This window comes from Amblyraja radiata, chromosome 5 (assembly GCF_010909765.2).
Source record: "Amblyraja radiata isolate CabotCenter1 chromosome 5, sAmbRad1.1.pri, whole genome shotgun sequence".
Classification (NCBI taxonomy): domain Eukaryota; kingdom Metazoa; phylum Chordata; class Chondrichthyes; order Rajiformes; family Rajidae; genus Amblyraja; species Amblyraja radiata.
Window position 1 is genome coordinate 64,275,700 of NC_045960.1, and position 27,632 is coordinate 64,303,331.

At 42.1% G+C, this 27,632-nt stretch overlaps 1 protein-coding gene and 1 pseudogene across 1 annotated transcript in view; both read right to left on the bottom strand.

Annotated features, from left to right (window-relative positions):
* gtf3c2 (general transcription factor IIIC subunit 2) overlaps positions 1-27,632 on the bottom strand; it is a 99,397-nt gene that overhangs the window by 43,211 nt on the left and 28,554 nt on the right. Inside the window, exons 5-9 of the mRNA XM_033021404.1 lie at positions 25,308-25,385; positions 24,111-24,209; positions 23,355-23,582; positions 21,700-21,811; positions 15,438-15,555 (exon numbers count right to left, since the gene is read on the bottom strand). Coding sequence (XP_032877295.1) covers positions 15,438-15,555; positions 21,700-21,811; positions 23,355-23,582; positions 24,111-24,209; positions 25,308-25,385 — 635 coding nt within the window. The remainder of the gene's footprint in view (positions 1-15,437; positions 15,556-21,699; positions 21,812-23,354; positions 23,583-24,110; positions 24,210-25,307; positions 25,386-27,632) is intronic.
* Positions 26,559-27,572, bottom strand: LOC116972793 (annotated as a pseudogene).

Below are 27,632 nucleotides of genomic sequence, written 5' to 3' on the forward strand. Positions count from 1 at the left end.
CCAGAATGCACTGAAAAGGTAAACTAGGCTGCAGTTCTTCAGAAATGACAATAGTTCCACATGGAACTGCCAGCATTTGCACAGTTAAATATTAGGAAATTTGTGATTCATGCATATGCAGTCACCATTGTCATTCTGAATGTACAGACTTTGGACGACTCATAGACAATCTCTTGCAGTTACATTTAAATAGAGAATAGCAGATGTCATAGACAAGTTGCAGATAATTTACAATTTTAAATTGATTAATTTAAAAGCCTGGTTGTGTTCATGAGCATTTTAATTATTTTAATTAATTTGTTAAATTAATGATGCAGACATTTTTCTTAAATGTAGTGGGAAGGCAAAATGCAGCTTCCCGTTATCAAAATATTTTAGCACTGAGCAATATTTTTTAAAAGAGCAATTTCCTCCTGATGGTACCGGCACTTTAGTGGAATCTAGTCTTTTGTAATGGTCACTGAGTGGTATATTTTATAATAGTCAATATTCACTTGCAAGCTATGGCTGTATACACTAGCAGACTATTCAATAGTGGATCAATAACAGCTAAGCCAAAATTATCTTTGCTTGACATCTGCAGACACCACTTTCTGAACACAAATAGTGCAAACAATTCTCATTTCTAACAAAGGAGTACAGAACCCAGCACAAACTTCCTTCCTGCTTCTCCATTTTAATTCAGCTAATCTCCCACAGACAACGCTCTAATTTGAACATTGGACTATTTCATGCCTGCCTACTGATCATTTATATTTTTGTAATGCTATATAATTGTTGAAATAAATATGCACTAAATGCATTTCTCCTGCTATCGGCAATTAAAAAAGCATGTAATAATTTTCTGCATCATTAAAATGCCGAGGAATGGGCAACTACAAAACGTGGACAGTTCCTGGGCCATCAGATACTGAAATCACCACCACAGAAGGAATCTATAGGAGAAGCTGCCTCAAAAAGGCAGCCTGTATCATCAAAGGCCTCCACCACCCTGACTACATTGTCATTTCACTTGACAATGGAGTCAGGGTGGTGGTGGCCTTTTTCACTTCAAAAAATCAGGAGGAATTTTAGAGAGCCCAAAAGCTGTGGCCGCCAGGTTCAGGAACAACATCTTACGAACAACCATCAGGCTAATGAACACCACACAACACTAATTTATGAACTCTTGGGTTGCATTAAGCACTTCAGGGTTATTTTACACTAGTGTTGCAGTTATTTTAGATTTTTTTTTGTTTATTATATATCTATGTGTATTGTGTTGTAGGCTGCTAAGCTGCTGCAGGTAAGAATGTTATTGTTCTATTGGTGGTGCATATGGTAACTAAACATGTTCTACTCTATTAGAGTGGTACTGAGGTAAAGGTGCTGCCTGATATCATTGGTGATCCAGGTTCAATTCTGACTGGGTGCTAGTGGAGTTTGCAAGCTTTCTCTTTGTCCACATGAACTTTCTCTGGGTAGGCTGGTGTCCATTCACATCCCATGGGTTAGCAGATTAACTGGCCCCTCTAAATTTCCCCTGGACCATAGGAGTGTGGTAAATTTTGGAGGAGATTGATGGGACATAGGGAGACAAGGTTGAAGAGAAAGTTAATGGTGCAATGCATTGTACTGTGAGCAGTCATGTACTTGATGCGCTGAATGCCCTCCTTGTATGTTGTATATATCTTGTGAAATATGATACCCGTTGCCTTAAGACAAAACAGAACACAGAACAGTACAGGAATGGCCCCTCCGGCCCACAATGTTTATGCTGCACATGATGGCAAGTTAAACTGATGTCATCTGCGCATACATGATCCATATCCCTATATTCCCATCACTTTCAGTGCCCACCCAAAAACATCTTAAACGCCACTATAGTTTCTGCCCCCACCACCACCCCAGCAGTGCCTTCCAGGCCCCCACCATTCTCTGTATAAATAACATGCGCCACAAATCTCCATTAAACTTCCCCCTCCCTATGTAGAAATGCCCGTCAGTTTTGTTAGGTTCTGACTATCCTATCTATGCCTCTTATCATTTTATATACTTCTATCAAGTCACCCCTGAGGCTCCGATGTTCCAGAGAAAACAATCCAAACGGGGGGGGGGGGGGGGGGGGGGGGAAAGAGAGAGAGAGAGAGAGAGAGAGAGAGAGAGAGAGAGAGAGAGAGAGAGAGAGAGAGAGAGAGAGACACACACACACACCCTGGATTTGTGTCTGGAACACCAGGGATAATAATAATAATAATAATTTGTTTATAGGGACAGTGCATATTAATGAACATTTGCATGTAAATATGTGAGATTGTAGCCAATCAGTAGCTAATTTCCGTCTCTAGTCCCGATCAAGAACATAGGAATATTTGGGAGACTTGTACATTTCCACTTCCTTTAAATGCACTGGTTTGATGGAACGATTATTATACTGCTGCGAATCATGCAAAAATCTTAATAGCAGTAAGATCTAATAAAGCAAAAAAATAGCTGGTTCGGTATTGCCAATGCTCCAAAAGTGTTAAATTACCGGATGTTTGCTATACCTAGGAAGTAAAGACCACAGGTACTGCGCATGGCAATGAAAGTAAAAGGACAGAAGACCATAATAGAGAGAATAGAAGATTAAAAATACACAAAGTGCTGGAGTCAGGCAGCATCTCCAGAGAAGATGGATAGGGGACATTTTGGATTGGGACACCCCTTCAGACTGATTGTGGTTGGGGGCAAAAACTGAAAGAGACGTGGGGGCAGGATAAAGTCTGGCAAGTGACAGGTGGATACAGGCGAGGGATGAGAACACCACCTTGCCCCTGCACCCCCATTCTTCCCTGTGCCCCACAAGGATGTATGTCCATTTCCCCTCTTCCCCCAATCCCCCCCCGCCACCTATATTCCATCTTCTAGCTCCACAATTCATGCCTCTTTTCTGCTTATCTCCTTATTCACACTTTTTTTGTCTTTTCATCCTTGGCCTTTGTTCAACCATCTGCCAAACACAAAACCCTCACGTGTATCCACCTACAATTGTCAGACTTTGTCCTGCCTCCACCTCTCTTCCAGCTTTCTGCCCACCACAATCAGTTTGAAGAAGGGCCTGACCTGAATAGTCACCTATCCACATTCCCAGAAATGATGCCTGATCTGCTGAGTTACTCCAGCACTTTGTCTCTTTTTATAAACTGGCATCTGCAGTTACTTGTCTTCATTAAAAAAAAATCCTTGACATGAAGCCTGTGTGTTCTCAAGGTGAAACAGTTGACAACGTTACTGTTCAATCTAAGCAGAGAAGAACACCGATCTTATTTATCTAAATTTAACTTTTCTCATTTAGGTTTAGGTGGGAGGATGGTGTCTTGCAGCTCAGATGGGGTTATTCTTTTGTATTGGGGCCAAAATGATGAAACTTAGTATTGACAAATGGTGCATTTGCTAATTTTGAAAAACACCACATCCACCAAGCATTTGCTCTGAAATACATGCACAGCACAGGCACATTTACTGTGATCCATCAATCTGTATTTATCAAGATCCTTACATTTTTGCTCTTCAACAAAGTCATACTACATTTTATTATCAATTCATATCTCTTCATATACCCAAAGGTTGGTTCTATATGACGGTATGAATCACCAAGATTAAATCAACAGAAGCTTCTCCAGATAAACTGAGCTTTGATATACAGTATAATTAAACTGAAAATAAAAACACTGAAAATATTCCTAATTTTATTCTTGCATCTAAGAATCATAAAATGTTTTGTTCCCTTCTCAAATCAGTATGGTATCAGTTTTGCTTTGTTTTACAGAATTTGATTCCTTGGTGTATATTCCTTCATTGGAAAGACTCTATCCACTAAAAACAATTAGTCTTACTTTGGAATAAGAGAAAACTAAAGTCAAGTTTAATATAATAATAAGGGTGTCAAAGGTTAAAGGCAGAAGGCTGGAGAATGGGGTTGAGAGAGAAAGATAGATCAGCCATAATTGAATGACAGTGTAAATTTGATGGGCTGAATGGCCTAATTCTGCTCCTATAATATATGATTATTGGTTCAATATCAAGTACAAGAAAAATGGATTAGAAAAGGGTAGCTTATGAAATCTGTGGCCAGAAAAATCTGTGCTCTTACATACATTTTTCTGATTAATAATATCATGAAACCATCATCAAAGTCCATTTAATACACAGGATATACATTTTTAAAAGACAGCATTAATATTTTGAAAGGTTTGAACTGAAACTCATGAAGTAGCATCAGTCAAAATATTATTCTTTATTCTATTTCTTTCCATTTCAAAATAGGTGAAATGTCAGTCAGAATTATCTGAATTCACATTTCAACTGCCATTCCCTTATATTTCAACTCTGAAATTCAGACTTCAAGATGATGTAGTCTTGAAAAATATACTTGGGAAAAGACAAAAGGCAGAAAATAATCCAATTAAATCATTTAACAATAGTGTGAAAATAATAACAGAAACCAAAGAAGGTCCAGATAGAGATAGATCCAGCTGGCAATATATATATATATATATATATATATGGACCAATTTCTAATGCCAATTGAAATCTGAAATGAATTACCATTGCATTAACTACAACATTCATCATGCTGTCATTCATACCTTTGAAATAAAAGAACTGCAAAACAACTTCCATTTGAAATGATTACCTTGGCAATAAAAAGTCAATATTTCATTGTGCTATTTTATTTCAAGATTATTCTTAACATCACACTTAGAACAATCTCCGCTTGGGTCCTCGGTAAGGAAGAATAATCTCCCATTTCAATAGGATTTTCATAGCGATGAACTAGAAATCCATAAACCTTCAATTACATTTTTATCTTTAAATATTGGTATTTTATGACACATGCACAGCAGACTGGCTATCTTCAAAGTTCATAAATAGTGAAGAAAACTTTGCAATCTTCAAATTGAAACTAATTCCATTGAGTTACACAAAAGTAAATGTTAAAATAGATGCAAAATTACTTGGATACAAGGAACTGCACATGCTGGTTGCAGGTAAATTATTTTACCTAGCCTTTAAAAGGTAGAAATGCTAAAATTATCATTAAGTAAAATATCATACCTTTATTCATATTGTAATTTGAAAGCTTAACACTTGCTTAACAGTTTTTCAGAAGTTTCAAAATTTTAAGTAAGTGAATTACAGAAAGAAAAACAAGAGGTACCAATTTGTTACTTATCCGGCGAGGTGTGGGCCAGGAGGAGGGACCACTGACCGCAGCCCATGGGGGGAAGCCACCGAGCCGGCTCCTGCTCGTCCCCCGAGGATCGGAGAGGAGGATAGAGGAAGCCGATGACAGCGGACGCAAAAGCAAGGGCCAGTAAGAGAGTGAACTACGTATTACCTTCCATGCCCTCAAGATCAGCTGCGGGAGGCGCCCTGGGGGCACAAAAGTGGCCGGGCCAGGATAGGGACCATGGTTTGTTGGACGATCCCAACACAGGCAACGGCTGGAGGCCCTGCAGCAACCTGGGGCTCGCCTGGATTGGGCGCTGCTCCAGAACTTTGAGCACATGGACTGGACTTCAAAAATGGCGTGAAAACCTGGCGACTCTTGTATGCGGTCTCAGTGGACTATCTTATATGCACTTTGTATTAATCGGGGATTGTGCTTAGGGATGGCAATAATTTACTGAACTGTATTTCACTGTAACATCTGTACATGTGATAATAAAGAACCACTGATAAGGTCCTACCTTTTGAGAAAAGAACAGGTATCATAATTCTGTTTTAAGTCATAAGCAATAACCCACTAGGTCCCTTGCACCAGTTCCACCATTTATTGCAATCATTGTTGATTGCGTCCTTATCCTGATATACCAAAACCATTTTTTAAAATCCTCAATATCACAATGTGTTACCAGCATCAATCAAATATCCCGTTTGGGAAATTCTGAATAGCCCAACTTCAACAGCTTTGAGGGGAAATGGTGACTCAGAATTCGATGTCATTGAAACAGAATGTGGAACAATGCCAAATAAATAAATAAGGATCAAAATTAAGGGTGTCATATTGGCATGTGTGAGTGTGCGTGTGAGAGTGTGTGTGAGTGATTGTGTGTTCGAGTGCGTGTGTGTGTGTGTGCGCGGATGGGGGGGGGGGGTGAAGGGCATGAGGAGGGTATACTGCAGGAAAATGTTTAAAGGCTGTTCTAATATCGAGGAGACAGCATAAATTGATTACCGAATGACCTCCATCCACATCATCAGAATCAGAATCAGAATCACACTTTATTCGCCAAGTATGTTTTGCACCATACGAGGAATTTCATTGGCCAGGTCAGTCATACAATTATAAGCAACATCAGTCAAAAAACACATTTTAACATGAACATCCACCAGTGACTCCTACACATTCCTCACTGTGGTGGGAGGCGAAATTAGAACCATATACAGTATTTCTCAAGCAGTATCCATCTAAATAAGAACTGAAAGCTTTAGATTCAAAAATGAAGTATGAATTTGTGTCACTGACCACATGTGAATTTGAAACCACTTTGATACACATCACAATTCCACAAACTTGCTAAGAGTAATCAGATCACTGCTTTTTTCAAGTTTAAGTGAGTTTATTGTCATGTGTCCCTGATAGGACAATGAAATTCTTGCTTTGCTTCAGCACAACAGAACATAGTAGGCATTGACTACAAAACAGATCAGTGTGTCCATATACCATTATATAAATATATACACACATGAATAAATAAACTGATAAAGTGCAAATAACAGATAATGGGCTATTAATGTACAGAGTTTTGTCCGAGCCACAGCCTGATGGCTGTGGGGAAGCAGCTATTCCTGAACCTGGTCGTTGCAGTTTTCAGGCTCCTGTACCTTCTACTTGAAGGTAGCAGGGAGATGAGTGTGTGGCCTGGATGGTGTGGGTCCTTGATGATACTGCCAGTCTTTTTGAGGCAGCGACTGCGATAGATCCCCTCGATGGAAGGGAGGTCAGAGCCGATGATGGACTGGGCAGTGTTTACTACTTTTTATAGTCTTTTCCTCTCCAGGGCGCTCAAGTTGCCGAACCAAGCCACGATGCAACCGGTCAGCATGCTCTCCACTGTGCACCTGTAGAAGTTAGAGAGAGCCCTCCTTGACAAACCGAATCTCCGTAATCTTCTCAGAAAGTAGAGGCGCTGATGTGCTTTCTTAATAATTGCATCAGTGTTCTCGGACCAGGAAAGATCTTCAGAGATGTGCACGCCCAGGAATTTGAAGCTCTTGACCCTTTCAACCAATGGGTTATAAACGGGGCTGTGGGTCCCCATCTTACTCCGTCTAAAGTCCACAATCAGTTCCTTGGTTTTGCTGGTGTTGAGGGCCAGGTTATTGTGCTGGCACCATATGGACAGTTGCTCGATCTCTCTTCTATACTCCGACTCATCCCCATCAGTGATACGTCCCACAACAGTGGTGTCGTCAGCAAACTTGATGATGGAGTTCGCACTATGACCGGCTACGCAGTCATAAGTATAGAGTGAGTACAGCAGGGGGCTGAGCACGCAGCTTTGAGGTGCTCCCGTGCTGATTGTTATCGAGTCTGACACATTTCCACCAATACGAACAGACTGTGGTCTGAGAATGAGGAAGTCAAGGATCCAATTGCAGAGGGATGTGCAGAGATCCAGTTCTGCGAGTTTGATAACCAGCTTGAAGGGGATGATTGTATTAAATGCCGAGCTGTAATCAATGAATAACAGCCTGAGATATGAGTTTTTGTTGTCCAAGTGGTCCAGAGCGGAGTGGAGGGCCAGCGAGATCGCATCCACCGTTGATCTGTTGTGGCGGTAAGTGAACTGCAGTGGTTCCAGGTTTTTGTCGAGGTAGGAGTTGATTTGCGCCATGATCAACCTCTCAAAGCACTTCATCACCACAGGCGTTAGTGCTACAGGTCGATAGTCATTGAGGCACGTCACCTTACTCTTCTTGGGCACTGGTATAATTGATGCCCTTTTGAAGCAGGTGGAAACCTCAGACCTCAGAAGTGAGAGGTTGAAAATGTCCGTAAAAACTCCAGCCAGTTGGTCCGCACAGGTTTTTAGAACACGACCAGGTTGCATCACGGATCTCAAAACTAAGATTTGCCAATTAGAAGTCAGGTTTCGATATCTCTATTCTTTCAGCAGATATGTTTTTGTGGCAAACAGGACAAACTATTAGATAAGCATTAGAATTATCTGCAAGAACAATTTGGTTTCCAACTGTAAACAATTCAGTTCCGCCCAATTGCAATTTTTGCACAGAAAGGTCAAAGCTCAAAAAGTTAATCAAACTAACTATGAACTAGAAAAATGCAATTCAGTAAATCTGTTTACTTTTAAGTACCGAGCTTGTATTACAAGCAGGAGCAGGGAATGGGAAAGGGATTCATACTTCATTTTTAACCATTGGGATCTCCTCTAGAGCAGAGGTGATCTGTACAAGCGGAACACGTTGCACCTGAACTGTAGGGTGACCAATATTCTGGTGGGCAGGTTTACAAATGCTTCTCGGGAGAGTTTAAACTGACTGGCAGTAGGACGGGACTCAATACAGTAGTGAGGCGGGTGGGGGAGGCTGGAAGTCGGTACAGAAGTGAATACAGAAGACAATGAGAGCAAGATCAGGAGACAAGATAGGCAGGAGCATGGTTGGGATCGTGGCAATCATGGTTGGATTAATTTGATTTATTTCAATTCTGGAGGCCAAACAGGTTATGCAGATCAACAGGTACATGCACCTGGGAGATTATAGCCATTAATGGAAACTGGCTAAGGAAGGGACAGGACTGGTAGCTTAATGTGCCACGATACAGGTGTTACAGGTGAAATAGAGATGATATAAAAGAGGAGGAGTCGCTTTATTGCGGTAGTATTCCGAAACATTACTGAAGGACCATCCAGTGAGGCCATAGGAATGGAGCCGAGAAATAAAACAAGATGACTAGGTTGGTGGGATTGTTCTGTAGACGCCCAAATAGTCATTGGGAATTGGAGGAATAAAGATGCTGGGAGATTGCAGATAGCTTAAGACTAATGGGGTTGTCATAGTCGGGGATTTTAATTTTCCCAATATAGACTGGGGTTGCCATTGTGCCAACGGTTTAGATGGAGTGAAATTTGTCAAATGTCTTCAGGAAAGTTTTCTCAGGCAATATGTAGAGGGACTACAAGGGAGGGAGGAAACCTATATCTAATTTTAGGAAATTACACAGGACAAGCGACTGAAGTATCGGTGGTCAAGACTTTTGGGACCAGCGACTACAGTTGTAGCTTTAACATACTTATTGGCAAAGACTGAGCCAGGTCACAAGTTCTAAATTGAGTCAAGGCCTACTTTGATTGTATTAAGCAGGAACTTGCAAGACTTGATTTGAGGATGTCCCTCAAGAGGCAGAACTTTGCCCATTGATTTACAGGCAAAGAGATATCCCAAAGTAGGATGCATTTAAAAATGTGAGGGAGAGTTCAAGGTATGCATGAGTGAAGGGCAAGACAGGTGGGTCCAAGGAACCCTAAAGAAGAGAAATTGAGGCCCTGGAAAAAGAAGTAGGCGTGGTCAATAAAAGGCAGCTGAAATCAAGTGCACTCTTGGAGTAGCATAGGGGATTGAGTAGCATACTTAAGAAGAAATCAGGATGACAAACAGGGGGCATGAAATAGCTCTGGCAGATAAGACCAAGGAGAATCCAAACAGTTTTAAAAGTAAAATAAGAGAAAAAAGAACAACTAGAGACACAATAGGGCCCCTCAGAAACCCACGTGATCATTCCATGTGTGGAGCAGCAGGAGATGAACAAAGTCCTCAGGGAAGATTTCTTCTTGATTTCTTTCATGGAGAAACACATGAAAACTATGGAACTTTGGACAGTTAATGGTGATGTCTTGAGGACAATTGAGGAGATGTTGGACTTCCTAAGACGTTTGAAGATAGATAATGTCACATCTGATCAGAACCATCCAAGGACAATGCTGGAAGCTTGAGGAAAAAATTGCAGGAGCCCCACTGACATATATTGTGTCATTAAACATGAGAGAGGTGCCAAGAGATTGGAGGGTTGCTAATGTTGTGCATCTATGTAAGGAGAGCTGCAAAGAAAATACAGCAGAAAAGTTACCGGTGGGATAAAATAAACATGCATAGAGATAGACATGGGTTATTTGGAGATCATCAAATGGTTATGCATGTGGGGATGGAGCCGTACAAATGTAATTGTGTTTTTTGAAGAAGAAATTAAGGAAGTTGATGAGGGCAGGGCAAGGATGTAGATGCAGTTTTTATGATTTTCAGCAAGGCCTTTACTAAAGTTTTGCATGGTAGGTTGCTCTCAATCTATGGAGAGCTAACTAACTGAACTTGGAAATTACTTCATGGTAGGAAACAAGTTTGCAGAAGACATCAAAGCAGGTAAAGAAGTTGGTTATCAAAAATCTCTTATACCTGCATGAAGGAGGTAATTAAACACACCTGAGCAATTACAAACAGCTGTGAAGCCATGTGTCCCCAACATTATGGTGCCCTGAAATGGGGAACTACAGTGCCCTCCATAATATTTGGGACAAAGACCCATCATTTATATGTTTGCCTCTGGCACTCCACAATTGAGATTTGTAATAGAAAAAAATCACATGTGGTTAAAGTGCACATTGTCAGATTTTATTAAAGACCATTTTTTAACATTTTGGTTTCACCATGTAGAAATGACAGCTGTGTTTGATAAGGTCCCACATAGGAGATTAGTGGTCAAAATTAGGGCACATTGGGGGTAGAGCGCTGACATGGATAGAAAATTGGTTGGCAGACAGGAAACAGAGTAGGGATTAACAGGTCCCTTTCAGAATGGCAGGCAGTGACTAGTGGGGTTCCGCAAGGCTCGGTGCTGGGACCGCAGCTATTTACAATATACATCAATGATTTAGATAAAGGGATTCAAAGTAACAGTAGCAAATTTGCAGTTGACACAAAGCTGGGTGGCAGTGTGAACTGTGAGGAGGATGCTATGAGAATGCAGAGTGACATACAGGTTGGGTGAGTGGGCAGGTGCATGGCAGGTGCAGTTTAATGTGGATAAATGTGAGGTTATTCACTTTGGTAGCAAAAACAGGAAGGCAGATTATTATCTAAATGGTGCCAAGTTGGAAAAAGGGGAAGTACAATGGGATCTCAAGGTCCTTGTTCATCAGTCAATGAAAGTAGGCATGCAGGTATAGCAGGCAGTGAAGAAAGCGAATGGCATGTTGGCCTTCATAACAAGCGTGATTGAGTATAGCAGCAAAGAGGTCCTTCTGCAGATGTATAGGGCCCTAGTGAGACCACACCTGAAGTATTGTGTGCAGTTTTGTTCCCCTAATTTGAGGAAGGACATTCTTGCTATTAAGGGAGCGCAGCGTAGGTTTACAAGATTAATTCCCGGGATGGCAGGACTGTCATATGCTGAAAGAATGGAGTGGCTGGGCTTGTATATTCTGGAGTTTAGAAGGATAACAGGGGATCTTAATGAAACATAAGATTATTAAGGGTTTGTACACGCTAGAGGCAGAAAACATGTTCCCGATGTTGGGGGAGTCCAGAACCAGGGGGCAGTTTAAGAATAAGGGGTAAGCCATTTAGAACGGAGATGAGGATACACTTTTTCAACACAGAGTTGTGAGTGTGGAATTCTCTGCCTCAGAGGGTGGTGGAGGCCAGTTCTCTGGATACTTTCAAGAGAGCTAGATAGGGCTCTTAAAGAAAGCGGAGTCACGGACATGGGGAGGTGAGGAACGGGGTACTGATTGTGGGTGATCAGCCATGATCACATTGAATGGCGGTGCTGGCTCGAAGAGCCGAATGGCCTACTCCTGCACCTATTGTCTATTGTGTTTATGCATAGTCCACCCATTTCAGAACATCATAATGTTTGGGACACAAGGCTTCACAGGCGTTTGTAATTGCTCAGATGTGTTTAATTGCCTCCTTTATGCAGGTATAAGAGAGCTCACAGCACCTCGTCTTTCCTTCAGTCTTTCCATTCCTTTTGGAAACTTTTATTGCTGTTTATGAACATGAGAAAATAGACAATAGGTGCAGGGGTAGGCCATTCGGCCCTTCGAACCAGCACCACCATTCAATGTGATCATGGTTGATTATCCCCAATCAGTCATCCCCAATGAGGACCAAAGTTGTGCCACTGAAAGTCAAATTAACTGTTATGAGACTGAGAAACAAGAATAAAACTGTTAGAGACATCAGCCAAACCTTAGGCTTTCCAAAATCAACTGTTTGGAATATCATTCAGAAGAAAGAGAGCACTGGTGAGCTTACTAATCGCAAAAGGACTGGCAGACCAAGGAAGACCTCCACAGCTAATGACAGAAGAATTCTCTCTATTATAAAGCAAAATCCCCAAACACCTGTCCAACAGATCAGAAACACTCTTCTGGTGTCAGGTGTGGATTTGTCAATGACCATTGTCCACAGTAGACTTCATGAACAGAAATACTGCAAGATGCAAACCATTGGTTAGCCGCAAAAATAGGATGGCCAGGTTACAATTTGCCAAGAAGTACTTAAAAGAGCAACCACAGTTCTGGAAAAAAGGTCTTGTGGACAGATGAGACGAAGATTGACATAGAAACATAGAAAATAGGTGCAGGAATAGGCCATTCAGCCCTTCAAGCCTGCACGGCCATTCAATATGATCATGGCTGATCATCCAACTCAGTATCCTGTACCTGCCTTCTTTCCATACCCCCTGATCCCTTTAGCCACAAGGGCCACATCTAACTCCCTCTTAAATATAGCCAATGAACTGGCCTCAACTACCTTCTGTAGCAGAGAATTCCAGAGATTCACCACTCACTGTGTGAAAAATGTTTTTCTCATCTCGGTCCTAAAAGATTTCTTCCTTATCCTTAAACTGTGACCACTTGTTCTGGACTTCCCCAATATCGGGAACAATCTTCCTGCATCTAGCCTGTCCAACCGCTTAAGAATTATGTAAGTTTCTATAAGATCTCCCTTCAATCTTCTAAATTCTAGCGAGTACAAGCCGAGTCTATCCCGTCTTTCTTTTTAAAAAGGGAGGGAGAGAGTAAATGGGGAATTACAGACCAGTTAGTCTAACATCGGTAGTGGGGAAACTGCTAGAGTCAGTTATTAAAGATGGGATAGCAGCACATTTGGAAAGTGGTGAAATCAGTGGACAAAGTCAGCATGGATTTATGAAAGGTAAATCATGTCTGACGAATCTTATAGAATTTTTCGAGGATGTAACTAGTAGAGTGGATAAGGGAGAACCAGTGGATGTGTTATATCTGGACTTTCAGAAGGCTTTCGACAAGGGCCCACATAAGAGATTAGTATACAAACTTAAAGCACACGGTATTGGAGGTTCAGTATTGATGTGGATAGAGAACTGGCTGGCAGACAGGAAGCAAAGAGTAGGAGTAAACGGGTACTTTTCACAATGACAGGCAGTGACTAGTGGGGTGCCGCAAGGCTCAATGTTGGGACCCCAGCTATTTACAATATATATTAATGATTTGGACGAGGGAATTGAATGCAACATCTCCAAGTTTGCGGATGACACGAAGCTGGGGGGCAGTGTTAGCTGTGAGGAGAATAATATGAGGCTGCAAGGTGACTTGGATAGGCTGGGTGAGTGGGCAAATGCATGGCAGATGCAGTATAATGTGGAAAAATGTGAGGTTATCCACTTCGGTGGCAAAAACAGGAAGGTAGACTATTATCTGAATGGTGGCCGATTAGGAAAAGGAGAGATGCAACGAGACCTGGGTGTCATGGTACACCAGTCATTGAAAGTAGGCATGCAGGTGCAGCAGGCAGTGAAGAAAGCAAATGGTATGTAAGCATTCATAGCAAAAGGATTTGAGTATAGGAGCAGGGAGGTTCTACTGCAATTGTACAGGGTCTTGGTGAGACCACACCTGGAGTATTGCGTACAGTTTTGGTTTCCTAATCTGAGGAAAGACATTCTTGCCCTAGAGGGAGTACAGAGAAGGTTCACCAGACTGATTCCTGGTATGTCATACACTCATTTCACCATTGCCATCGGGAAGAAGGTACAGGAGCCTGAAAATTGTAACGTCCAGGTGCAGGAACAGCTTTTTCCCTACCGCCAAGCAAGCAAGAATTTAATTGTCCGATCTGGGACATATGACAATAAAACACTCTTGATCCTCCTCCTAGTTCCCCCCCAAACCCCGCCCCCTCCCCCCCAATGCGGGGACGGGGGGGGGTGTTGGGGGCTTTTCTCTGGGGTGAACGCAGATGCCATGCCCCCGGGGACAGGGCCCACTTTATCTCCCTAAATCTCTCCTTGGGCGAATGGTGTAATATTGCGTTGGGGGACCACGCCTCCTGTGTGATAGGGACCCGACGGTTCCCAGTTTGTCTAGTATATATATATGTTAAATTTGTGCGTAGTGTGTGTTAAAACAATACAAGGGAAACTGCACAAAGGAGGGGGCTGGGGAGGAAGGATGGGACGGAAATGGGCAGAAACAGATAGATTAAGCAGGGGGAAAACATTTTAAAAGAAAATTAACCAAAATATGTGAATTGAAAGATGAGCTATATCACACACATACTGTTCTCCTACAACACTGATTACACTGCGAGAGGCATAACGGAAGTCGCGTTTTGCTTTCTAAGATGGCGGCCGTTACGCACCGTTACGTACTACACCTCAGTGCATTGGATTACGCAGGATTGGAGTATCTTGCTCCGCTCTATGATCTTTGGTTTACACATCCCTTTACTCCACTCCACACCCTCTGCTAGAATTGCTGGATTTAAACCTATCCAATTTCGCAGGTGTTGGCCTCCCCATTTGCTGATTTAAGGCAAATTTATTTTTCACATTCTTAATCTCTTAACCCTTCCCCTACTACTTCACCCACCTCACCTATCATATCCCACCTCTTTTTCCTCCTAAGTCCAAACCAACAGACATTGAGGCGACAACTCTTGACAATTAATCCAGGTTTGTACCAAACTTCCATTTCATATTCTCTTCTGCATTTGTCCCAAGCATTTCATTCTCATAATGTCTCGAAATGCCAACAATAGCAATCCATTTCATTTCAGTTGTACCAATTTGTTTTGGAGTAAGTTACTTCGAATAATTATTTGCTGCCCTCAGGTGGCATTATTTTGCAATACCGATGAAGAAAGGGATATAAATACCATTTTCACCATGGGGGACTGCAATGTGGATTAATCTATATTTCTAATGCACACAGCACAGCTATTTTGAGCTTCATTGTCATTAATCTTTATCTGCAGCTCTACACCCTTGTCTGAAACACATTTATATGTTTATTAAAAAGCAGCCCTCTATAATCCCCTCCATTTCCCTAACAGTGAAAAAAAATATCATTGTTCTCCATAAGAATTTCAAATGTTAACCAGAATTAACTTTGCTGATCACATACCTTTTAAAAGTTTCATTTTATACATATGTAGGGATTCTGGGTGTGGCAAACTGTAGACAACAACCTTTCCAGAGGAAAATGCAGCTGCTATGATCCCAAGTCTCGACATCTGAGGTTGCTGTAAAAGGAAAAATGAAATGTTATTACCTGACTTTATTTCTTTTTAACCTGTGACTCTGAGCTACTGAGCACAAATTACATACTGTAGTTTCAAGCAATACTTCAGAGATACGAGTAATGCTAATGCTCTTGTGCACTACTGAGGCAGTGCCACATCATCAGGGTGTTGCTTTTTGGATAAATTATTAAAATATAGGGCATGTCCTCTGATTCAAATGGGTAAAAAAAGATTTAACAGAACTATTTCTAGAGCATATACATATGTGGTATAGTGATTATAGTGGCAAATCATAATTTTTTGTAGTCAACATCAGTAACATAAATTAACAAACAATGTATGAGTTGCTGTCCGTGAAAATTTGTTGACTATTGTCTTTCCCAACATTACAAAGTAATGAGTTAATTGACTCTGAATGGCTCCATGGAAGTTATTTCTTATTATCATGCTTATTGTGCAGCTAATACAAATCCAAATTCCAGTCTTTTGTGTTTACACCATTTTCTGGACAATCTCGAAACAGACAGAACTCTAATGGCCTCAAAGTAAATAAAGTCAGGGACAGGCCAGTGGTGGGTTTTCAAATTTCACCACTGTTTCACCAGTTTAGTTTGAAATGGGCATAAGTCAAATCAAGTTTTATTTGTCACTTGCACATAAAGTGCAAGTGAAATGAATTTGCCAGCAGCGGTACAATAAAAAAAGAACACACAATACACAATAAAAATTTACACAAACATCCACCACAGCATTCATCACTGTGGTGGAAGGCACAACATTTGACCAGTCCTCCTTCATTTTCCCCCGTGTTCGGGACCTCAACCCTCCACAGTCGCCGCTGCGGGCGTCCAGATGTTCAGACAAGGTAATTCCAGGTAAGTCCTGAATCGGTGCCTCCCCACCGGAGACCGCGGCTTCAAGTTGGTGTAGGCCGCAGGCCGGCGGTCGAAGATCTAAAGTCCCCGCCACGCCGCAGCAAGAAGCACCGCAAACTGCAGGGCTGGCGGTCTGAGCTCCTCTCCAGGGATCCCCGGCGAGGGACCCCGCTCTGGATGGTAAGTCCCCGCCGCGCCCGCGGTAGAAGTTGGCTGCGGGCCGGCGGTCGGAGCTCTTCCCCTCCCGTGTCCCCAACGAAGGATCCCAGGCTCCGGACGCCATGCCAACTGGAGCTCCGCAGACCGTGGCTTCAGGCTGCCACGGGCCAGCGAACGGAGCGCTCCCCCGGCGAGGGCTTGCCCACTCCGCGACGAAAGCATCCTCGCTGCGCCCGCTGCTGAAGCCCCGGGCACGTCTCTGGGAAAGGCTGCACCAATCCTCGATGTTAGGCAACGGGGGAGGCGACATGGAAAAAGTTGCCTCCCCATGGAGGAGGCAACCAAAACGGTTTCCCCCTTACCCCCCCCCCCCTCACACAAGACACACAGAGAGACATTAAAACACACACATTAAGACACACTAAAAAAAAACTAAAAAAGTAGAAAAACTAACACGCTGCTGGAAAGGCTGCCGGCTCGCAGCGCCCCCACCGACTATAACAAAGGAATGTGGTATAGTGATTATGAATAAGAGGCTCCTCAGGGAAGGTTCCTTACTCTATATAGTACAATTGAAAATATTTTCCCCACAGTCCTAAACTGGCAAGAACAGTTTATTCATGATTCCCAAAGGACATACACACATATCGGCGTGCATACATTCTTTCTCAGCACCACGTCTTCATCCTGTCGTGCAAATGCTAAACCACAAGCTTTAAAAACCTTCAAACTATTCAGCAATCAAATTTTGAATATGATACCCCTTGGAAGACATGAACGCAAATCTTTCTTATGGCAAGACAATGTTGGCAAGCACTTTACAAATCTGTCTGATAAAATGGTCCTCATATGGAGCATATTTATGCACTACCTCTGTCAATATGTCTTTGCCTCTGCCACTCACTCAGTCTGTGGCTTTATCAACACCACTTTGCCAGCTGAGTTAAATGGTTCCAGCTCACCTCAAGAGATTGCATGTTATAGCCCTCAAGTCATTCATTGGAGGCAGATGATGGTCTCCTCAATGTAGCATATTGTTGCAGATGTCTTCAAAGGGGCCATAGGATATGTTTTTAATACAATGCCATAAAAGGTAATATAGATACAAATTGAGCTGTAACAATGTTCTTTTTGTTTTGACACCATTAATATTCAAAATCAAATGAAGGCCAGAGCTGTGAAGCTGAATTGCAGCAAGATAATGAGACTGACTCAGAAGATGATGAGGTTGTATCAAAGGTGAGGTAAAATACTCTCACTTCGGTGGTATGGCTGGTGAGAACTGGTGGCAAGGATGCTTTTTTTCCATTTGCTTCCCAATAGACTGGTACTACGCATGCGCCGAACTGAGAGGCAGCAAGTCCTTGTAGCTCCGAGTTTTGTTTTAGTGTTTTAGCGTTTTAGTGTGTTTTGTTTAGTGTTTTATTTAGTTTTGTTTAGTTTTTGTGAAGGACAAGGACTTGGATACAAGGACTTGGATACAAGTCCTTGTAGCTCAGAGTTTTGTTTAGTGCTTTAGTGCTTTAGTGTGTTTTGTGCGTTGGCTGCTGCCGCTGCTGCTGTGCAGTAATTTTTACACAGCATGTGTAGAGTCGCGTATAGGAGGGATGAACTCCTTATGTGGCGACGGACAGCTTACGGAATAAAACACCATATTCCGTCTGAGCTGAAGAAGCCGTTCCGTGGTTGCCGTGCAGGTGCCAGGCTAAGGGCCAGGAGGTGGAGATACAAGCCGTTTCTGCCATCGATCCTTATGGGGAACGTCAACTCATTCCCTAACAAGTGTGAGGAGTTGGAGGCCCTTATGAAGAACCAACGGGTCTACCGTGAGTGCAGTCTCATGTGTTTTACCGAGACGTGACTGATGGACATCATCCCGGATTCCTGTGTGGATCTCCCCGGCTTCACTACGGTACGAGCAGATAGAGACCTGAAGGCGAGTGGGAAGATCAAAGGTGGGGGACTTGCTCTGCTTGTGAACAATAGATGGTGTAATCCAGGTCACATAACTGTGAAAGATAAGATCTGTTGTCGGGATATTGAGCTCCTGGCGGTTGGACTGAGACCTTATTATGTACCGAGGGAGTTCTCCCACATCGTCGCCATTATTGTTTACATTCCTCCTCGAGCGGAGCCTGTAGTCGCATGTGATGTTATCCAAGAGACTGTCGCGAGATTACAGACCCGACACCCGGACGTACTCATTGCCTTATCAGGGGACTTCAATCATGTGAACATCAGCCCCCACTTGTCAGGCTTCTCACAGTATGTTGACTGTCCCACAAGGCACAATAAGACACTGCACTTGTGCTATGTCAATGTCAAGGAGGCCTATAGTGTCTTAGCCTTTCCACCGCTTGGCAAATCAGATCACAACCTGGTTTATCTAAGGCCTTCTTACAAACCCTGTGTACTGAGACAGCCTACAACCACCCGGTCTTTCAGAAAGTGGACACCAGAGGCCAGTGAATCACTGAGGGACTGCTTTCAATGCACAGACTGGGACATACTGATGGAGCCACAGGAATTAAACAGCTGTATGGACATCGACAGGATGGCTGGATGCATAACGGACTACATCAACTTCTGTAGGGATGTTGTTGTGCCAGTAAGAACTGTTTGTTGTTTTCCCAATAACAAACCTTGGATTACAAGCAACATCAAGAGCCTCCTAAATGAGAAAAAGGAGGCTTTCAAGGTGGGTGATCGGGAAAAAATCAAGAGGGTACAGCACCACTTGAAAAGGAGTATGAAGCAGGCAAAAGGGGACTATAAAAGGAAGCTGGAGAAGAAACTGCAGTACAACAACATCAAAGAGGTGTGGAGAGGAATGAAGACCATCACTGGCTTCAAGGAGAAGAGAAGCCAGCCGTCAGGAGACATGGACAAGACCAATGAGTTTAACCTGTTCTATAACAGGTTTGATCTGGTATCCCCTCCCACCTCTACAGGTGCAGCCTCTCCCCCACCATCACCTCTATGAGGCAGCCCCCCCAACACCACAGCAGCAGCACCTCCTATGCCGGCATCTCAACTGTTCTTCACGGCGGACGAGGTGAGAGCTGAGCTGAGGAGGTTGCGCCCTGGTAAAGCAGCTGGCCCTGATGGTGTATGTCCCAGGCTACTAAAAGACTGTGCGGCTCAGCTGGCGGAGCCGCTCCAGACCATTTTCAACCTGAGCCTCCAGTCAGCGAGGGTACCAGGTCTGTGGAAAACGTCATGTCTCGTGCCGGTTCCCAAAGCAGGGCGGCCGACCGAGATCAACGACTACAGACCGGTGGCCCTTACATCCCATATCATGAAAACAATGGAGCGGCTACTCATTCGTCTCCTGAGACCACAAGTCCAGCACGCACTCGACCCACTACAGTTTGCATACCAGGAGAACATTGGGGTGGATGACGCAGTCCTCTACATGCTGCACCGGATCTACTCCTTTTTGGACAAACCCGGTGGCTATGTGAGGATTATGTTCTTCGACTTCTCAAGTGCGTTCAACACCATCCAACCCCTGATTCTGAATGACAAGCTTAAGAAGATGGGGGTGGATTCCACATTTATCTCCTGGATATACGACTACCTGACGGGTCGACCACAGTTTGTCAAGCTGGGGGACAGTGTCTCTGGCACAGTGGTGTGCAATGTTGGAGCCCCACAGGGAACGGTTCTGGCCCCGTTCCTCTTCACCCTGTATACAGCAGACTTTAACTATAAGTCTGACACATGCCACGTACAGAAATATTCAGATGATACAGCGATTGTGGCATGTGTAAGGAACGGGCAGGAGGAGGAATACAGGAACTTGACCAGTTCCTTTTGTGCCTGGAGTGAAGAGAACTGTCTCATCCTGAACACAACTAAGACTAAAGAGATGGTGGTTAACTTTGGCAGGTCCAAGCTCCCCCTTCAGCCGGTCAACGCTGCAGGGGCTGACATTGAGGTGGTGCAGACATATAAATACCTTGGAGTGCACCTCGATAACAAACTGGACTGGTCTGTCAACTCTGACTCCCTCTACAAAAAAGGCCAGAGCAGACTCTTTCTCCTCAGAAGGCTCAAATCCTTCAATGTGTGTAATGATATGCTGCACATGTTTTACAACACTGTGGTTCCAAGTGTTATTTTCTACGCTGTTGTCTGCTGGGGCAACAGCATTAGTGCAAAAAACAACAAGAAGCTGGTCAAACTGGTTAAGCGAGCTAGCTCAGTGCTGGAGGGGAGAGTAGACTCTGGGATGGATGTGCTTGAGAGGCGTATGAGGCACAAGGTGCAGGTCATCCTGAAAAACCCCGGGCATCCCCTCCATGTAATTCTGGAGAGTCAAAAGAACATTCGGAACAACAACCGGCTCCTCTCCCTGCCCTGTAGAACGGAGCGGTTCAGGAGATCCTTCAACCCTGCAGCCATTAGATTTTATAATTCGGACTGCATTTTGCAATTTTTAATTTTTAATTGTTAATTATTGGTCTTTTTAAGTATTTATTGCTCTCAGGTAGTGTCCACATTGTATTCTATGTATTTTCTGTCTGCGTTCATTTTGAATCTGTGGGTTTGTTGGTTGGGGGCTTCTGGACATCTGAATTTCCCTGAGGGGATCAATAAAGTATTTATTATTATTATTATTTTTCAATGTACCAAGGATATCCACATTCTTTAACAAATCTGAAAACAACCTGCAGAACTAGTTCTAAATGGTCCAGGCACTGAACATTTTGTTGGGGGCTAAATATGATGTGCAAAATGATATTTCAGGTAGCATCATAATTTTCATTATATGAATAATCCAAACAGCAGTTGCCACTAAATTTCAGATATTCAATGTAATGTAATGTAACCGAACAGTTGCAGGATGAATGAAATGTAATAGTCACAAGAGTAGGCACAGAGAAGCATGACGTATTGCTTATGATTGCAAGTAAGACGTATTCGGTGGCCGGCATTCCCAAGCATGCATCAGTTTTTTCCAATGTTACGTTTAAGCTTTGCTAAATTTGGATTATATTTGAAATATTTCAATGAGCAATGAGCATGTTAAAATTGTTGATCAAAACCATCTTCATAAAACGTTTATAGTAAGTTTACAAAAATTTTAATTGAGCATATTAATTACCTTTCTAGTGGTTTCTGGCAGTTCCCAAGCCCCACTGGGGCACCACTTCATATCCCAAATACATCCATGGTCTGTCGCAATACCATAAGCTAAAGCAGCATTCGTTTGTGGGCTATAAAATAAGTTACAAAATATATTTAATTTTTCTTCCAAATACACAATGTTCAATACCCTGTATTAAGCTCGGCATGAATGCCTAGAGCAAGTTTTATTCTGTTGATTCAATGGCCCTTACACAGTTAATTTGTCCCACAAAACCAGGTTCAAAATCTTTTCAACTCCAAAAGTTACAATGGTAGACAAATAATGCTGGAGAAACTCAGCGGGTGAGGCAGCATCTATGGAGCGAAGGAAATAGGCAACGTTTTGGGTCAAGACCCTTCTTAACAATGGTATTTTACTTTTTTCTTTTAAATCACAAAATATGCAGATCAAATAAAGTTTGCATTTCTAGCAGACACCTGCTTCTCCATTCAATAAATGAATCTAATTGATTGCCTGGAATGTGAGACAACAATGATGATGAAATAATGAGCTCTTGAGGTCATCAGAATAAATTGGATGCTGATTTCCACTTTCTCCAAACATTTAATACAAAGTTGAGCATTTTATGCCGAATTGTGCTGCCACTCCAGAAATTTTACGTTGCCAATTTTTCAAAGATTTTCCATTAAAGTCATAAAAGGTGTTAAGTTGTGGTACTCACCTGCAAAACACTCAATAAAATTACTGGTAATCTGGTACTAGTAACTACTGGTAAGTGGTAACATTGGACTATATCATAAAGGATTTCCAATAAACCATGTTAAAACCAATGTGGACGAATAAAAGGTACATACATGAAGTGCAAATCATTTACCACTGAGTGCAATGTCTAGGCCACTGTTGACTGCTAATGTTCCATAATATTTCACACAGATTATGATCAGTATTAATTACTGCTCATCCGCCCAGTTTAGTCTTGAGCAAAACTGCAAAGTGCAGATGGCACCACTCAACCTCGGATGGAGTGAAAGCCACTTAATGTCAATATAATGATCAGTATTTATTAACACGAAAGAATAGTGTTAATGGTGTTTCCTCAACCTCTCTTTCTATATCAACAAAACCAAGGAACTAAGCATTGACTCCAGCAATTGGAGGTCTGGAGACCATGTGCTAGTTTCCATTGGTGGGTCGGCAGTAGAGTGTTTGCATCTTCAAATTCCTGGAAGTTAACACCTCAGGTGACTTGTCCTGATGTAATCACCAACACTTCTACTTTCTGAAAAGTTTAAAGAGATCCTGCAGGTCACCAATTATCCTCACAAACATTTACAGATGCACTAACGAAAGTATCCTGATGTATTGCTTTTGTCCATGGCGACCTTTTTTTACACGCGGCCATTTTTCAACATGTTGAAAAATACGCCGTGACCTAGCTGAGGCCTCGAGTACGTGGGGACTACTCTCGAGCATGAAGGAAAGTTAACAAGACCTCCTAGGACCTCGTGTCGACCATGTTGCGAGTATGAGTCAAGGGCAAACTCATCTGAACTCACAGATTAGCTCGCCGGAGTGGGACAGCCCCTTAAACAAAACAAACCATTTTTCGCAATGTTGCTTCCAAACAGAAGAATCCAAAGTATAACATTACTCTATTGCTTCCTGCTCACCAATGTTCTTGCTGGAGATCACCCAATTGCCATATCTGAAGCAATGTTGGCTCTACATGCTGGCACATCAGTTTATGTCTATCATCCATTCCTTTGTTGCAATAAATAGCAGCATACTGACAGGCAGCTGAACCCTCTGGGGTTGGGCACCATTCTAGACACCATATTGGGCCACCAACAAAGAAGTTTACATCCCAACTTTCCTTGTGAGCTGGTAATGACTGAAATCTGCAAATGAAATATATTTCCATAGTAAGACAATCATAGAATTGCAATCAAATCCTGTTGCTATCTTCTATTAGAAGCATACAATAACAACAATTTTGTTCACTTTATCTTACTTCAGACTAATTCATCATGTTGAAAATACCGAGGAGCTTTCAATATTACAAATTAAACAAGAGGCGCAATCAGACATTCCCTTCTGTAACAGAAACTATGCAGGAAGTAAGTTGCATAATTTTCCTGAAAACTGCGACAATCCTTTACTGAATTTATGGTGACAGACTAGTGGGCCTCCATCGCTCCCCAAGTCAACTTAATTTGAGGGCTACTGCATAAAGGGCTACAAAATCGCTCAAATCACCAAACCAATTAAGTGAATAGTTGGGAAGTAGCTTGACATTCAAACTATCACCCATACATATGATTCATGATAATTTAAATAAAGTTGTCTTACGGAACATTAATTAGATTTTACGTTACCTTTAGTTAACCAGCAAATCAACATTGCTCACATCAGAAAAATTAAGTTACCTGCTTAGGTTCTGAATCGTGGAATCATCTCGATGTCCCTCCCTTTTAATTTTAAAATATGGTGACTTAGTTTCACTTGGCAAATATTTAAGCGATTCACTAATGGAAAAAAAAGCATGTCATAATTTGTGAGTAAACAGCCACTGAATACAACTTGTATGCCACCTAAAGGTAAAAATAGAAGTTGCAGAAATGACATTCCCATCGCCGAGATGTCCAAAACCAAGGATTACAATCTCAAAATAAACCGTGAACTGCCCAGGATTGCGATGAGAAAAAGTTTCTTCACCTTCCTTATAATGAAGCTACTCCTGAAGACTTAATCACTGAGATCAATATATTTTTGGATATTAAGGGAATCAAATGAAATGGGATTAGTGCAAGAAAGTGGCACTGAAGTAAAAGATCAACCATGTTCTATTAAATGTTTGTTCTTACGTACAACATTGTCCATGTAGGAAGTGGGGTGAGTGGTGGGGGGAGGGGGGGGGGGCATTGGTGTGTGGCATTGCCCACATGAATCATAAAGATGCAAGAATAACTCTCACCTAGATGAATATCCAAAAGGACCTGCAGCAACTCAGAAATGGACATTACCCTGTTTCACTTCAACAATAAATCGATGTTTCCGACTGTTGTACCTTCTGGATTCTGGCATCAACCTTATCATGTATTTTATTAGCACTTCTACTTTCTTTTTGTAACATTAAAATCAGAAATAAGGTCCTAAACAACAAAATGGCAAGTAACATTAACTGATAAATGGTATGCTTGAAGGAATGAATTGTATTTGACTAATCCCCCTTATTGCCTTCTTGTGGATAGCTGCAATGATTTCAATTTGATAAATTATAAGATTACAGACAATGACAATTTAGCATTTATGCTACAATGAGCATTTATCTCAGAGAGATTTATACTGAGAAATAGTGATGTTTGTTATAGAGTACCCATCTCATTTGGCGATTCTGCTTTCGACACTAAGCCTTATACATTTATACATTGGCTTATGGAGGAAATAGAGCATTTTCCAAATCGAATATTATAACCCACAAATGATTTTAATGTGTATACATATTCATACACAAATCATTATATTTTAATGAAACAACAATACTTCACACAACAAGTCCCACTATGATTTGATAGCTCCTGCATAGACAAAAATCTCCTAGTAAAAAGTAAATTTGCACTTACCTTTGGGAAATAAAACTCCAGGCTTGTGTTGAAGGAATCCAATCCGGAAATACCCATGGGGAGTGATGCTCCTCTCGACTGTGAACAAAATGAAATAATAGAAAATATTTTTTTTATTCAATTATGTTCTTTTATTATTTAACAACATATTATGAATTTAAGAATTAAAATTAGGTAGTGCGATTTAAACTTTTCCAACATTTAGTCTATCTGTTGGACTAGTCCAACTAACTCTTCTATGCATCTAAAATTAAAAAATAGTATAAAAGGTTCACAAAGCTTCTGTGGAGAGAAGCTAATGCTTCATATCAATGTGCTTCCATCACAACTAGATGAACGTTAGGAAAGTTCTTATGAAAGGGCATTGACCGTGAAAATGTAATACAATTATTCCCTCTGCTGAGTTTTTCCAGCATTTATTGTGATTAGTTAGGATTTCCAGCATCAACAGCTTTTTGCTCTTCTTTACCCAATCCTTTCCTGCTCCTCATCACATCATAGTTTTTTCCCTTTATTCTAACCAGCTTTCAGGAGTGCCCCCAGTCGTCCCCAGTTTTTAATCAATGGGCAAATTTGTGTGGTATACTCACACTCTTAACTCCTATATCAAAAATACCACCACCTGTCTCCCCCGCTCATCTCAGGTTCTAAATATAACATATATCAGACTGAAGAAGGGTCCCGACTATTTCTTCTCTCCATAGCTGCTGCCTCACCCGCTGAGTTTCTCCAGCACTTTTGTCTACCTGTGGCAGAAAGTGGCACTTTCATCCAGGCTTTTCCGGGTTCCTCCTACATCACTAAGTATTGTGGGCTTGTAGGTTAATTGGGCTCTGTAAATGGTCCGCAATGTGTAGAGAGTGGATGCGGAAGTGGGATAACATGGAATTAGTGTGAATGAGTAGGAATCTGAGGGGCAACTCATTCACACAGAGAGTGGTAGGTTATCTGTAATGAGCTGCCAGAGGACGTAGTTGAGGCAGATATGATAACAGCATTTAAAAGACATTTGGGCAGGTAAATGAACAGGAAAGATTTAGAGGTATACGGGCAAAAGCAAGCAGGTAGGGCTCATGTAAATGGAGCACCTTGGTCAGCACGAGTAAATTGGGCCGAATTACAAAGCTTTTACTATGATGTGCAAAACTACAATTGACAAAGATAATGTTTCAAAGGAACAGGTTCAAGGATCTGACTAGCAGAACAGAAAAAGGCTCACTCGGCTGTTTAGTTACAAATCAGTTTTATTAGCTATAGTAAAGTCCATGTGGTCGTGATGCCAATCCGCACATGCAACATCTTAATATTATGGCCAACAAGATTGTCCCAATGGTCAGTCCCCAGTGCACCACTGTTGTCCACTAGGCTCCAAACATCACGAAAGGCCACCATCGTCCCGAGGGATTGTAGTCGTGGTACTGTTTCCTGGATGTGGTCAGCAAGGTTGGTGATGTTCTCTTTTACCCCACTCAGGGTCAAACCAGTCACCGAGTCTGTATGACCACACATGGTACAAATTAACTTATTTTGTCAGAGGTCCCAAACCTTAATGTCGTCATCAATAGCACCAAAGATAATCTGTTTAAGAAAGAACTGCAGATGCTGGAAAAATCAGAGGTAGACAAAAATGCAGGAGAAACTCAGCGGGTGAGGCAGCATCTATGAAGCGAAGGAATAGGCGACATTTCGGGTCGAGTCCGAAGAAGGGTCTCGACCCGAAACGTCGCCTATTCCTTCGCTCGCCAGAGACAATCTGATCGGTTGTGTCATTAAACGTTGCTGCCACTACTTGGTATGTGTTTTGAAACGTATGGATTGCAGCCTTCTTCAGAATCTCCCATAACTTCACTGTCATCGCTTCCTGTACAGACCAACTGTGGTCCCCGTCGGACTGGGTAACATGAATTCACAAAGGATGTGTGACCTTTAAGTCTCTTGATTCTTTCACCCGTTTCATTGTCCCACACTACTAGTTTTGTCTGTTGATGCTGTAAAAAGCATGCTGCCATCTGTGTTACAATGCAATTGCATCACTGCTCCACTGTGACCTCCCAATGTAGCATAATTATCGCAGTCGCCATTTTCATTCCAAAACAATACGAGTCGATCAAATCCTGCAGATGCCAGTGTTGATCCATTCCAGTGAAGTTTACAACAATCAACTTCTCACTTGTGACCCATTAAAAGCATTAGAGGAACTTGAAGACTCGACGTTCTTGGTCCCGCCTGCCCCATGGCCTACTGCAGGCTCCCCTGCACTGAGGACAGCAGCACATTGCTAGGTGCTTGGCCTGCACCAGTACCATCTCGTTTGCTATTTCTTTT